Source organism: Phyllobates terribilis, unplaced genomic scaffold (genome assembly GCF_046119375.1).
Source record: "Phyllobates terribilis strain yellow unplaced genomic scaffold, ASM4611937v1 Scaffold_3__8_contigs__length_932513732, whole genome shotgun sequence".
Taxonomy (NCBI): Eukaryota; Metazoa; Chordata; class Amphibia; order Anura; family Dendrobatidae; genus Phyllobates; species Phyllobates terribilis.
Window position 1 is genome coordinate 481,024,711 of NW_027362763.1, and position 14,348 is coordinate 481,039,058.

The window sequence follows — 14,348 nt, forward strand, 5'->3', positions numbered from 1 at the left end:
AGCCTTATAATTGAAGTATTTCCTGGCTTGCAGGTGGTGTATTTTGGTGACAGCATGCGGTCAGATATTTTTTCAGCCCGTCACTATAGCAACTGGGAGACTGTCCTCATCCTCGAGGAGTTAGAAGGTGGTGAAGTCGAAGAGCCAGACGTGCCTGATTTTGGATCCTCCTTAAACAAGAAAGGAAAGTATGATGTAAGTGATCTTTACTGGTGTTTTCTTCTAGAATGTGCATGACTCTACGTCCCACGGGAAACCCTCTAGGAATGTACACAAACATCTACCAATGTTATTTTCTGTTTTGACTAATGAGTAGCATCAAAGTAAACTATTAATAATTTTAATAGCTGCGTAGTTGCAATTTTGCTCTGGAAATTTCCGGATCTTTTTTTAACTGTGCAGACTGTGGAAGGATTGCTATTTGACATCCAGTATAACACTTTCATGTATACAAGAGTCAATAAACAGGAACAGCAAACATTGCTGAATGGCTCACAAGTTGTTGTGCTGTTTGCTTACAGGATTAATGAAGGTAAATATGAAAACAGAATATGAAGTGTAGCCAGCTTAGGAACAGAGAGTGGTCTATACTGGATTCAAGGCTAACCACTATCTACAAAGAATCCAATTTACTACCACTTTTATAGGAATTTATGAGAACTTTTCACTGGTAAATAAAGGATTTGTGTGAAAGGCAAAACACCTGAATATAGCTTTATAGTGCGTGCATTTTGTATGATTTCCCCTTGGATTGATATAATTGCAAGTAGTTTCTTACAAGATTTCAAGAGCTTGTGGCTACGGCGGGGATCTCCTTAACCTCTTACCACTGAAGCCTGTATTCACCTTCCTGACCAGGCCAAATTTTTCAATTCTGTACTTCATATAAGCAGTAAATTTAGGTCGATATGATTTGCTTTTATTTATTTTAAAACAATGAAAATTTGCTATTTTCCATCTTCCAAGTCATACCAATAAAAATAAGTAATAAATAAAATTTTCCACATGTTTACTTTACGTCAGCATGCTTTTTGACACATTTTTTGTTAGAAATGTAGAAGGATTGAAAACTTTATAAGCAATTTTTAATTTTCCCACAAAATTTACAAAACCTATTTTATTAGGGACCATTTCACATATGAAGTGACTTTTGGGGTCTATATGTAAAATAAAAAAATGCACAAAAGTGACCCCATTTTAAAAATTGCACCCTTCATGGTATTCAAAACCATATTTAGGAGGTTAGTTAATGAAAAAATTAAATATTTGTTATTTTCAAAAAAATGTTGCTTTAGCCCCAAATTTTTTATTTTCACAAGGGTAACAGGAGAAAATGGATTGCACAACTAGTTGGGCAATTTCTCCTGAGCACAACGATTCCCCTTATGTGGAGGAAAACTACAGTTTGGGCACACAGCAGGGCTTGGAAGGGAAGGAGCGCTATTTGAATTTTGGAGCAAAATTTTGTCTGGAATAGATTGCAGACGACAAGCCATATTTGCTGAGCCCCAGAGGTACCAAAACAGTGGAAACCCCCCACAACTGACACCATTTTGGAAACTACACCCCTCAAGGAAATCAGCAAGTTTCATAATATTGGGACATGAAAATGAAAAATGTAATTTTTTTCACAAAAATGTTGCTTTAGCCCCAAAGTTTTCATTTTTATAAGAGTAACTGGAGAACATTTGTTACCCAATTTATCTTGCGTTAGCCAGTACCCCCATATGTTGTCAAAAACTACTTTTGAGGCAAAGTGCAAAGCTCAGATGGAAAGGATCGCTATATTGGAGTGCATTTTTTGCTGCAAGGGTTTGCGGATGTCATGTCACACTGACAGAGCCTTCAAGGTGGCAGAAAAGCAGAACCTCTCCATAAGTGACCCCATTTTGCAAACTGCCCCCTTCAGTGCATTTATGTGTGCAGATGTCACAAAATGTGATACTATTGGGCAGTGGAGAAAAATAATTATATTTTTACTACTAAAATGTTTTTTAGCCCCAGATTTCCTATTTCACAAGGGGAAATACTGTATTATTCAGACTATAAGACACACTTTTTTTCCTCCAAAATTGTGGAGGAAAGTGGAGGTGCGTCTTATAGTCCGGATGCATGGTCCGGGTATGGATGGTGTGGGGAGAGCAGTGGTGAAGGAGTGGGTCACAGGAGGCAGGAGCTGCCTGCTGTGGCTGACACTGTGCTCGCTGTTAAAAGAAAATGAATATTCACTGCTCCCCATGACCATGGGCAAGTGGAGCACTGAATATTCATTCTCCTTGATAGCGCGCACAGTGTCAGCCGCAGCCGCCGGCTTCCTGCAGCAGCTGCGGCTAACAGTGTACCCGCTATTAAAGAAAATGAATATTCCCTTCTCCCCACGCCTGTGGGCATGAGGAGTAGTGAATATTCATTCTCTTTAGTAGCAGGCACATCTGATCGCCAAGCCGCTGCAGGTGCCGGCGTCTGCAGCTGATACTGTGCGTGCTATTAAGGAGAAGGAATGTTCACTGCTCTCCACACCCATAGTCCAAGCTTGGGGTGCAGTAAATCTTCTAGCAGCTAACCTCAGTGCATGTCAGTGATGTCATGCGCTGCTGGTGAGATCAGCTGCTGGCAGCAGAATAGGATGCAGCGCTGGAGCAGAGGGGAAGTGAGTGTGCAGCATGATGGGGATGGGGGTGCCACGCATACCAGGATGGGGGTGCCATGCATACCAGGATGGGGGTGCCATGCATACCAGGATAGGGGACCATGTATACCAGGATGGGGATGGTGGCCACATATAACTGGAAGGGGAGGGCCATATATACCAGGATGGGGGATATTAGTACAGAATTGGGGGACATTACCCCTATAGCAGTGTCAGCAGCAGACCCTCTCCCCCATAACAGTGCATCATGATCACATTTTTTGCTTCAATTTTTTTTTCTATTATCCTCCTCTAAAATCTAGATGCGTCTTATGGTCCAGTGCATCTTATAGTCCGAAAAATATGGTAAGTAAAAATGGCCCCCTAATTTGTTTTACAATTTCTCCTGAATGTGGCAATACCTGTGGCTTACAGTAGTATTTGGCCACACAGCAAGACTCTGGAATGAATAAGCGCTATTTGACTTTTGGAGCACAGATTTTCCTATAGTTTGCGGACTCCATTTGCAAAGCCCCTAAGATCCAGAGCAGCAGAAATACCCCTCAGGTGACCCAATTTGGGAAATTACACCCCTCTGGGAATTCTTCTACGAGTATAGTGCCAATTTTTTTTCTGGAAAATACCCATGGAGTGAAACATAGTGAATGTTACAGAATGAAAATTGCAAATATGCAATTGTAGTGCTCAATACATAAATTAAGTGGGCTCTCCTCGAAACGGTAATGCCAAACATGTGGATGCTAGCTGCAGGTAAGTCAAACTGTGGGGCTCAGAAGGGAGAGAGGCATTTGGATTTGGGAGCACAGATTTTGCTGGATTTTTTTGGTGGGAGCCATGGCGCTTTTCCAGAGCTTTTGTGCTACCAGTAACATGGAAGTCCCATAGATTTCTGTTAACATATGACGGACCTGAGTGGGCTCTTGTTTTTTGTGGGTTGAGTTGAAGCTTTTATTGTTATTGGTAGCATTTTGAATCAGTTCATATTTATCCGGTGCTCTATGCTATGCACTTAAATCGGGGTTTCCATCTAAATTTCCGAAATACGGGATTCAGATGATACCCCAGAGGGATCCATTCACTATAATGAGGCCCCACAGCTACTCTGGACTTCCTCTGACTTTTGTTCAGCGGTATCCATTTTTTCAAAACTGTGCCCAAAACTGTGGTTGACTGCGTTTTTATGCACGCCTAAAAATACGCTTAAAAAGACGGAAACTGCCGTATTGTAGGCCAGATGGGAGTTCATAGTGACTCCATCTACCTCATTGCAGTGAATTTTCCTTTGAGGGATTTCCTGAATCATGTATTTCAGAGATTTACACGTAAACCCTGATGTACAGTCCTGCTCATCATCGTTATTGGCACCCATGAAGTTTAAGTACATAATGTGGAATATCTCCTGTAAAAATGAATCAGGTGAAACAGTTTTTTTGTATAGAGCACTCGTCTTACATACAAAAGAGCAAATGATAAACAAAAATTTAAAACAAAAAAACAATGGGAGGCAGAAAGAGAAAAACCTAAAGTTTGCTGCCCTTTACATTAATTTAGTATGGAAACACTTTTGACTCGCCTGTGATAAATCACAAAAGAAATTCACCTGTGATTAATTGTCGGTGCCTATGTGACATGAATTATCCAATGAATGATGACTTCAGTGTTATAAAAAGCCACATGGTAGGCCTTGTTCCTTTGTCACAATACTGAAGACAAAGGATCTGTCTGAGGACATCAGAACTGCTATTATTAGCAAACACAAGACTTCCAAAGGGTATAAGGCCATCTCCAAAGACCTTGGTATCCCAGTTTCAACAGTGCGCAATGTTATTAAGAAGTTTGGCAATCATGGAACCGTCAAGAACCTCTCTGGACGTGGAGGAAAGAGGAAAATTGACAAGAGATGTCTTCGAAGGTTGGTGCAAATGGTGTAAAAAACACCATGTCAAACATCCGAAGGCCAACCTGGAACAGTCTGGGGTCATGGTTTCAAGTACCATGCACACTAAATCAAGCAGAGCTTTATGGGCAAAGGGCAAGGAAGAAACCATTGCTGAAGAAAAGACGTAGAAAGGAACGACTGATCTTTGCCAAAGAGTACCTTGGCAAACCACAATCCTTCTGGGAAAATGTTCTGTGGACAGATAAAACAAAAATAGAGTTTTTTGGCAATGCAAAGCAACAGTTTGTTTACAGACAGTGCAATGAACTTATAAGGGAAAGAACACCTTACCAACAGTTAAGCATGGTGGACAATCCATAATTCTGTGGGGTTGCTTTGCTGCGTTTAGTACTGAAGGCCTTGACCGTATCACAGGAATCATGAAATCAAGAGAATTATCAAGAGAGTTTAGAGCGAAATGTTCTACCCAGTGTAAGAAAACTTGGTTTGAGTTGAATATCTTGGGTCCTCCAATAAGACAATGACACAAAGCACACATCCAAAAGTACACAGGAATGGTTGAAAAAGAAAAAACGGACTGGTTTAAAATGGCCAGCAATGAGTCCTGACCTCAATCCCATTGAAAATCTTTGGGGTGAGCTGAAATCTGCCATTGGGAAAAAGAACCCTGCAAACATTCAAGAGCTTGAACAAAATGCCAAGGCAGAGTGGGAAAAAATTCCAGCTGAAGTGCAAGAAGCTTATAGATGGCTGCAAGAAACATTTGAAGGCTCTCAGCAATGCCAAAGGGTGTGCAACCAGGTATTAATTAGGGGTGCCTTTATCGCTGCACATGCTGTTTATTCTGTTTCTTCTTTGAAATTGCAAAATGAAAGTTGAAAAACAATTTATTATTGTATTACTTTGACCACTAATTAAAGAATCCTGGGGATATAACTTTGGTACATTTCCATTTATTTCTGAAGATATTGTACAGTTTATGAAAAAAATGAAATGGTGCCAATAATAGTGAGCAGCACTGTAAGTGCTCAGTGTTGAGCACAGGATAAATGTGAGCCGAGCCTTACTGCGATCTTTGTGAGGCAGAATGAACAAATCAACAGCAGGTCAAGGATTTGTTTTATTTATTTTTTATGCCATGCGGTATAAATGATTAGATGGTTTTATTCTTCAGGTTAGTGCAATTACAGTGATACTAGATTTATATAGTTTTTTTAGGTTTTGCTACTATCACACACTAAAAATGCTTTTTTACTAAATAAAGTTTTTTTTGCATATTTTGAAGGAGTTGTGTGAGGGCTTGTTTTTTGCGGAATGAGTTGGAGTTTTTATTGATTTTTTTGATCTCTTTCTATTCCACTTTTCTGGAGGCAGAATTAACAAAAAGCAATTCAGGAACTGTTTTTTGTTTTCAGTACGATTACTGCGATACCACATTTATATTGTTTTTCATGTTTGCTGCTTTTTCAAAATAAAAACAATTTTATGGAACAATAAAAAAAATTTTAGCATTGCCTTATTCTGCTATAGTTTTTTTATTTTTCCACTGATGAAGGTGAATGAGTGCTTTTTTTATGTGGGACAAGATGGCGTTTTCAGCGATACCATTTCTATTTACATACGACTTTTTGATCGTGTTTTTAATCCACTTTTTTGTCGGCTGTACGATTAAAAAAAAAATTGCAACTTTTTTTTTTCTATGGTGTTCGCTGTAAGGGTTAAGTAGTGTGACAATTTTAAAGATCAGGACGTTCTGGGCATGGCAATGCCAATTATATGTACTCTTTTTGTTTATTTTTGTTTTTACATGAATATACAGTACAGACCAAAAGTTTGGACACAGCTCATTTAAAAAATTTTCTGTATTTTCATGACTTTGAAAATTGTACATTCACACTGAAGGCATCAAAACTATGAAATAACACATGTGGAATTATATACTTGACAAAAAAGTGTGAAACAACTGAAAATATGTCTTATATTCTAGGTTCTTCAAAGTAGCCACCTTTTGCTTTGATGACTGCTTTGCACACTCTTGGCATTCTCTTGATGAGCTTCAAGAGACAGAGAATAAAGGGGTGGGGGGGGCAGCCTGTCAGTGCCCAGACCATACGCCGCACATCAAGTTGCGTCAAATTGGTCTGCATGGCTGTTGTCTCAGAAGGAAGCCTCTTCTAAAGATAATGCACAAGAAAGCCTGCAAACAAGTTGCTGAAGACAAGCAGACTAAGGACATGGATTACTGGAACCATGTCCTGTGGTCTGATGAGACCATGATAAACTTATTTGGTCCAGATGGTGTCAAACATGTGTGGCGGCAACCAGGTGAGGAGTATCAAGACAAGTGTGTCTTGCCTACAGTCATTATGGTGGTGGGAGTGTCATGGTTTGGGGCTGCATGAATGCTGCCGGCTGTGGGGAGCTACAGTTCATTGCGGGGACCATGAATGCAAAGTATTGTAATAGACTGAAGAAGAGCATGATCCCCATGTATTCATGAGAACAAACCCAAAGTCCAAATTTGAGATCTTTGGTTCCAACCACCGTGTCTTTGTGCGACGCAGAAAAGGTGAACGGATGGACTCTACATGCCTGGTTCCCACCGTGAAGCATGGAGGAGGAGGTGTGATGGTGTGGGGGTGCTTTTCTGGTGACACTGTTGGGGATTTATTCAAAATTGAAGGCATACTGAACCAGCATGGCTACCACAGCATCTTGCAGCGGCATGCTATTCCATCCGGTTTGCGTTTAGTTGGACCATCATTTATTTTTCAACAGGACAATGACCCCAAACACACCTCCAGGCTGTGTAAGGGCTATTTGACCAAGAAGGAGAGTGATGGGGTGCTACGCCAGATGACCTGGCCTCCACAGTCACCAGACCTGGACCCAATCGAGATGGTTTGGGGTGAGCTGGACCGCAGAGTGAAGGCAAAAGGGCCAACAAGTGCTAAGCATCTCTGGGAACTCCTTCAAGATTGTTGGAAGACCATTTCCGGTGACTACCTCTTGAAGCTCATCAAGAGAATGCCAAGAGTGTGCAAAGCAGTCATCAAAGTAAAAAGGTGGCTACTTTGAAGAACCTAGAATATAAGACATATTTTCAGTTGTTTCACACTTTTTTGTTAAGTATATAATTCCACATGTGGTATTTCATAGTTTTGATGCCTTCAGTGTGAATGTACAATTTTCATAGTCATGAAAATACAGAAAAATCTTTAAATGAGAAGGTGTGTCCAAACTTTTGGTCTGTACTGTACATATTTATTGGCGTAATATTTTTTTTCTACTTTTTTTTTCGTTCTTTATTTTGTTATATTTTTACAGGTTTTTTTTTTACTTTTCACTTAGTCCCTCTTTTGGATTTTAAGTTCTATTAGTCTGATCACTGGTCTTATGCATTGCAATACACATGTACTACAATGCATTACACCTGTCAGTGTGACACAGACAGAACTCCTTTTAGGCAATGGTTTAACAATCCACTGTAGCTGGCAGACCCGGAGGTCATAATTTGACCTCATGTTCCCATGACAATCATCGGCAGCCCGCAATTACATTGCGGGGGGTGCCGATCGTTTGGGTATTGGAGCCCGTCCCTCTCCTAGACTTCTAAATGCTACAATCACTATCAATCATGACATTTAGAGGGTTAAACAGTCAGGGAAGGTGTCTGTGGCGGCGATTGTGTAGGTACAGCTCCTGTGCTCGCATAATCGCCATTTTTGGGAAGTACCCAAACATACTGGTACGTCATATGTCGGGAAAAGGTTAACCCCTTCCCGACATGCACCGTATATATATTTATGTAAAAAAAATAAAATAAGCAAAAAAAAATACACATATTCGGTATCACCGTGTCTGGAATGACCCGACCTATAAGGCTGCGTGCCCACTATGGGTTTTTCAAGCATTTTTGCTGCGGAATTTTCGCAGCGTAAACACTTGCAAAACACTTGATAATCCGTGCCCTATGATCCCCAATGAAAATCTGCATGTTCTGTGCCCATGCTGCGGATTTTTCCGCAGCGGATTTTCCTTGCGGAAAAATCCACAGCATGTCCATTATTTGTGCGTTTCTGCATGCGGATTTGAGCTCCCAATGCATGTAAAAACGCGTCTAAAATCTGCAAGCGTTTTTACTGCCAAGAACATGCAGAAACTCTGCGGAAATTTTCTGCTTCAATTCTGCATCGTGGGCACATAGCCTAAATCTGTCCCACCAGTTAACCCCATCAGTGAACATTGTAAAAAAATAAATAAATAAATAAAAAAAGAGGAAAAAAACTATGCTTTATCATCATACCGCCAAACAAAAAGTGCAATAAAACACCAGAGCTGTGGAGTCGGTAAGCCAAACCTCTGACTACGACTCCTCAATTTCCATGACACCGACTCCGACTCCCTCATACATTGCTCATGTTTAAGTGATAAATTTACTGTAGCTAAAAGTCTAGACCCTTAGACCAGGAATAGGACAGACATTTATAGGACATTTCATAACTTTCCCAAATTCTTATGAAAAAATATTCCCCACATACTTCATTGAATTACTGTACCCAATTTATTATATATTTTAGGAGTCAGAGTCGGTCCATTAGCAGAAAAATAAATAAGCTCTCAGAATAAAGCGATGCAAAAATAATTATTTTTTCTATAAAATATTTTTTATTGTGTAAAAGCGACAAAACATAAAAAAAAGCTATAAATGTGGTATTGCTGTAATCGTACTGACCCAAAGAATAAAGCTGCCTTATCAATTTTACTACACGTGGAACAGCGTAAAAAAACAACAACAAACAATTGCTGTATTGCTGGTTTTTGTTCATTCGGTCACCCAAAAATCAGAATAGAAAGCGATCAAAATATGTCATGTACCCAAAAATGGTACCAATAAAAAGATCAACTCTTCCCCCAAAAAAACTGTTACGTATCAAGGTGGTGGAACCTCTGTGCTGAGATGCAAGGAGGGACCAGAGGGGCGTGACTAAGTGCCTTCTCGGACTGACCCTGGCCACACGGCGGCTTAATCGACTCCGTGAACCAGAGAGGGACCGGGCAGGTGGACCAATTGCCACTCTGGGACCGACCTTGTGTGAGAGCAGGCGACTCCCACGGGTCAGATGGCTGAAGCTGACAGGTACAGCTGGTGAGCATGACAGGTAGCCTGACAGGTGATCCGGGTAGGCAAGCAGGCGGGCACAGCAATTAGCCAGACAGGTGATCCGGGTAGACAGGCTGGCGGGCACGGCTGATAGACAGGCAGGCGGGCACGTCTGATAGACAGACTGGCGGGCACTGGAACCTGAGGGCTGAAGAGAGTGTTAGCACACATACAACAACCTGGCACAGGCACCTCCATATTGGAGGAGGTGCTTTAAATAGGAGTGGTACTCCGGCCATTGGCTGGGGACTCTTTAAGACGGCGCGCGCGGCCCCTTTTAAGAGGGAGGGAGCGCACACGTGCCCTAAGCACAGTGCCTGGGAAGCTGTGAGCGCAGCAGCAGCAGGGAAGCAGGAGGACGCCGGACCGGGGAGGTGAGGGGAACGGCGTCTCTGACCGGCAGAAGGCAAAGACGCCGACGCTACAAAAACAAGCCATCACATGACTCTGTTGGCCGAAATATGGAAAAATCATAGCTCTCAAAATATGGCAATGTAAAAACTAGTTTTTGCAAAAAAAAGAGCGTCTTTCAGTGTGTGACAGCAGGCAAACATAAAAACCCAATATAAATCTGGTAGCGCTGTAATCGCACCGACCCGAAGAATAAAGTCATCTAATCACTTATACCACACAAGGAACAGGGTAATAAATAAATAAATAAAACCAATTCTTCACCTGCTGTTGATTTGTTCATTCTGCCTCCCAACGATCGCAGTAAGGCTCGGCACACATTTATCTTGCTCTCTACGCTGAGCCCTTACACCGTGGTTTCCATGTAAATCTCTGAAATATGTGATTCAGATGGAATCCCCAGCAGAAGATTCCCTATAATGAGGCACTGTGGACACCGTCTGTCCTGTGATCCAGTGGTGTCCGTCTTTTTAGGCGAGCATAAAAGTGCCGTCGGCCACAGTTTTGTGCAATTCTGAAAAGAAAGACACTGCTGAACAGAGGCCAGGCGGAGTCCAGAGTAACTCTGCGGCCTCATTATAGTGAATGGATGCCTCAGGGGTTTCATCTGAATCATGTCACTCAGAGATTTAGATGGAAACCCCGATGTAAGTGCTCAGCGTAGAGCGCCAAATAAATGTGATCCAAAATGTTATGGAAAATGTTCCCAATAAATGATTCAACTCAATCCACAAAAAAGCAAATATAGTGGGCTTCCACGTTACTGGTAGTGCCCCCCAAAATAAATGCAGCGAATTCTGCGTTCCCAAATGCCCCCCTCCCTTCTGAGCCCCAGTGTGTCTAAACCACATTTAGTGTCCATATGTTTGGCCTTTCTGTAGCGATGAGAGCCCGCCTGATTTACGGGTGCATGTCTCCAGAAACATGAGATGGGCATAACGTACTGGTCACTACAACGTATTGGTCACTGCAACGTACTGGTTACTACAATGGCGGTTTGCAATTTTCACTCGGCAACATACACTGCTGCTTGTTTCTGGAAAACACCCATGGAGTCAAAATCATCATTACACCTGTAGATAAATTCCCAAAGAAGTATAATTTCTAAAATGGGGAAATTTGAGAGGGGATTCTGCTCTTCTAGCACTTAGGGTCTCTGTATATGGAGTTCGCATACTATTCTAGGAAAATCTGCGCTCCAGGAGGCAAATAGCGCTCTGTCTCTCCCGAGTCTCGCCGTGTGGCTAAGCAGTACTGTACAGCCACATATGGGGAATTTCTGCATTTAGCAGAAATTGGGGGACAAATTTTGGCGCCATTTTTACCCATTTCCCAGTGTGAAAATGTAACATTTTGGTGGTAAAAATGTAATTTTTTTTTCTTCACTGCCCAATGGTATAAATGCTGTGACACACCTGTGGTGTCAGTATGATCACTGCATCTTTAGATGAATTCATTGAGAGGTGTAGTTTGTAAAATAGGGTCACTTATGGGGAGTTCTGCTTATCTGGCACCTCAGGGGCTCTATCAATGTGACATGGCTGAGCTTTGCACTGTGCCTCAAAAGTAGTTTTCGACCACATATGGGGTATCAACGTACTTAGGAGAAATTGCACAACAAATTTTGGGGTCCATTTTCTCCTGCTATCCTTGAGAAAATTAAAAGATTTGGGGCTAAATCAACATTTTTGTGGAAAAAAAAATATATTTTTTTTATTTTCACAGATCAGTGTTCTAAAATTCGGTGAAGCACCTGTGGGTTCAAGTTGTTCACCATACACCTAGATAAATTACTGTATGGGTCTAGTTTCCAAAATGAGGTGTTTTCCACTGTTTAGGCACATCACAAGCTCTCCAAAAGCGACATGACACCCACAGACCATTACATCAAAATCTGCATTCCAAAACATCCTTCCTATCTGAGCCCTGCCATGCTCCAAAACAGTAGTTTTCACCCACATATGGGGTATCTGCATACTCATTAGAAATTGCACAACAATTTTGGGGTCAATTTTCACCTGTTACCCTTGTGAAAATGGAAAATTTGAGCTAAAAATTTTTTGTGGAGAAATGGTGTTTTTTTTATTTTCATGGCTCAACATTATAAACTTCTGTGAAGGACCCTGGGGGTTCAAGGTGCTTACCACACATCTATACAAGTTCCCTGAGGGGTCTAATTTCCAAAATCTTGTCACTTGTGCTTAAACAGTTGAAACCGCCACATCAGGGGCTCTCCAAACAAGACATGGCGGCCGCTAATTATGCCAGCAAATTTTACATTCAAAAAGTCAAATAGCTCTCCTTCCCTTCCGAGACAGTGGTTTTCACCCATATATAGGGTATCAGTGTGTTCAGGAGAAATTACACAACATATTTTGGGGTCCATTTTCTCCTGTTACCCTTGCAAAAGTAAAAAAAAAATTGGGTCTAAAGGAAAATTTGTGTGAAAAAAGTTAAATGTTTATTTTTGTCTTCCACGTTCCATTAATTCCCATGAAGCACCTGAAAGGTTAATAAACTTCTTGAATGTGGTTTTGAGCACCTTGAGGGGTGTAGTTTTTAGAATGGTGTCACTTTTGGGTATTTTCTGTCATATAGTCCCCTCAAAGTCACTTCATATGTGATTTGGTCCCTAAAACAAACGGTTTTGTAAATTTAGTTGTAAAAATGAGAAATCGCTGGTCAACTTTTAACGCTTCTAACTTCCTAACAAAAAAAAATTATGTTTCAAAAATTGTGCTGATGTAAAGTAGCCATGTGAGAAATGTTATTTATTAACTATTTTGTATGACATAACTCTCTGATTAAAGGGCATAAAAATTAAAAAGTTTGAAAATGGCAACATTTTCACAATTTTCGCCAAATTTTGATTTTTTTTCACAAATAAACGCAAGTTATATCAAATAAATGTTACCACTATCATGAAGTACAATCTCAGAATCAGTGGGATCCATTCCAGAGTTATTACCTTATAAAGTGACACTGGGCAGAATTAAAAAAATTGGCCTGGTCAGGAAGGTGAAAACAGGCTTCGGGGTGAAGGGGTTAAAGAGACCAGCTATGGACCAGAGTATGGAGCCTTACATGTGGCGCTCCATGGGAGAATAGTATGCAAATTAGCTCTCTTGCAGAACATTGGAAACTATCTTGCAAGTACTAATTAGGAGAGGTACCCACCCTATCAATCACTATCTGACCCTTTAATGAGCTTTGCAACATGACCAGAGATAAATGTCTAGCCAGAAACTCATCTACAGACAGCCTGTTTAGGGGTGGGGGGTTTGCCGAAAGGCACTCCAGGTGACAGTAAAGGCCTTCAGTGTTTTTGTTGTTTTTTTTTACCACAGATTGTGATTATCATTCTGTACATCATAAATTGGGATAAAGTTACAATGATTAGGGTCTTACCTTTAGGATCCAGGATTCTGGGAGGATTCAGGATAATGTTAGTAGATAATTATATTGAGTTACGAAATGTATATTTGTTTTTCCGGGGAGCTTTTTTTAATATAACTTATTGCCACCCACAAAGTTCTCATATTTTTTCTAAGAATTTATGCAGGATGTAAGAAACTGAACATCAGCAAATTATTGTACACATCCCGGCCACATATCAGTAACCTATGTCTCGTACAGTTTGCTTACTGCTGCGTAACTTTTGCAATATCCTGTTGCAGATGTTATATTTTGGTACTTAGTACTCTGTGACCCCCCTGCTTTTGAGCTTTTATGTCATCACCAGTAAACAAAAGCCATTGAATTGTAAAAAATAATGGTATTTTGCTTGTAAACTTCTTGGCAAACTTGGGGGGGTGACTAATATGCCTGCCATACTGTTATGTTAGAATGTTTGACATTTTTAAGTCTTGATGTGTTCTGTTCCTATGGGCAGTATTGGCCCCTTTTCAATGCATGAACTTTGATGGTTTTATATCTAGATGACGGCTCTGTTCTTGCCTATATTGCATGTGCCATGAATGCATTTTTATCTTACAGGCTAAGGCAAAGTTCCCACGATGTCATTGTTTTCACCAAGCAGCTAGATTAGGTTACCTACGTTTTTTGGTTTTTTTTACACACATTTTTATCACATTTTTTCAGCTGCGGTTTTTGTCTCTTTTTAGTGTATCTTGTTTTAAAGGGAATCTGTCAGCATGTTTTTGTTACCTAATCTGAGAGCAGCATGATTTAGGGGTATGGACTCTGATTCCAGCGATGTGTCA

At 40.8% G+C, this 14,348-nt stretch overlaps 1 protein-coding gene across 3 annotated transcripts in view; it reads left to right on the plus strand.

Annotated features, from left to right (window-relative positions):
- NT5DC1 (5'-nucleotidase domain containing 1) overlaps positions 1-14,348 on the plus strand; it is a 359,332-nt gene that overhangs the window by 304,295 nt on the left and 40,689 nt on the right. For all 3 annotated transcript variants that reach the window (XM_073675886.1, XM_073675884.1, XM_073675885.1), the window contains one exon: positions 34-195. In XM_073675886.1, coding sequence (XP_073531987.1) covers positions 34-195 — 162 coding nt within the window. The remainder of the gene's footprint in view (positions 1-33; positions 196-14,348) is intronic.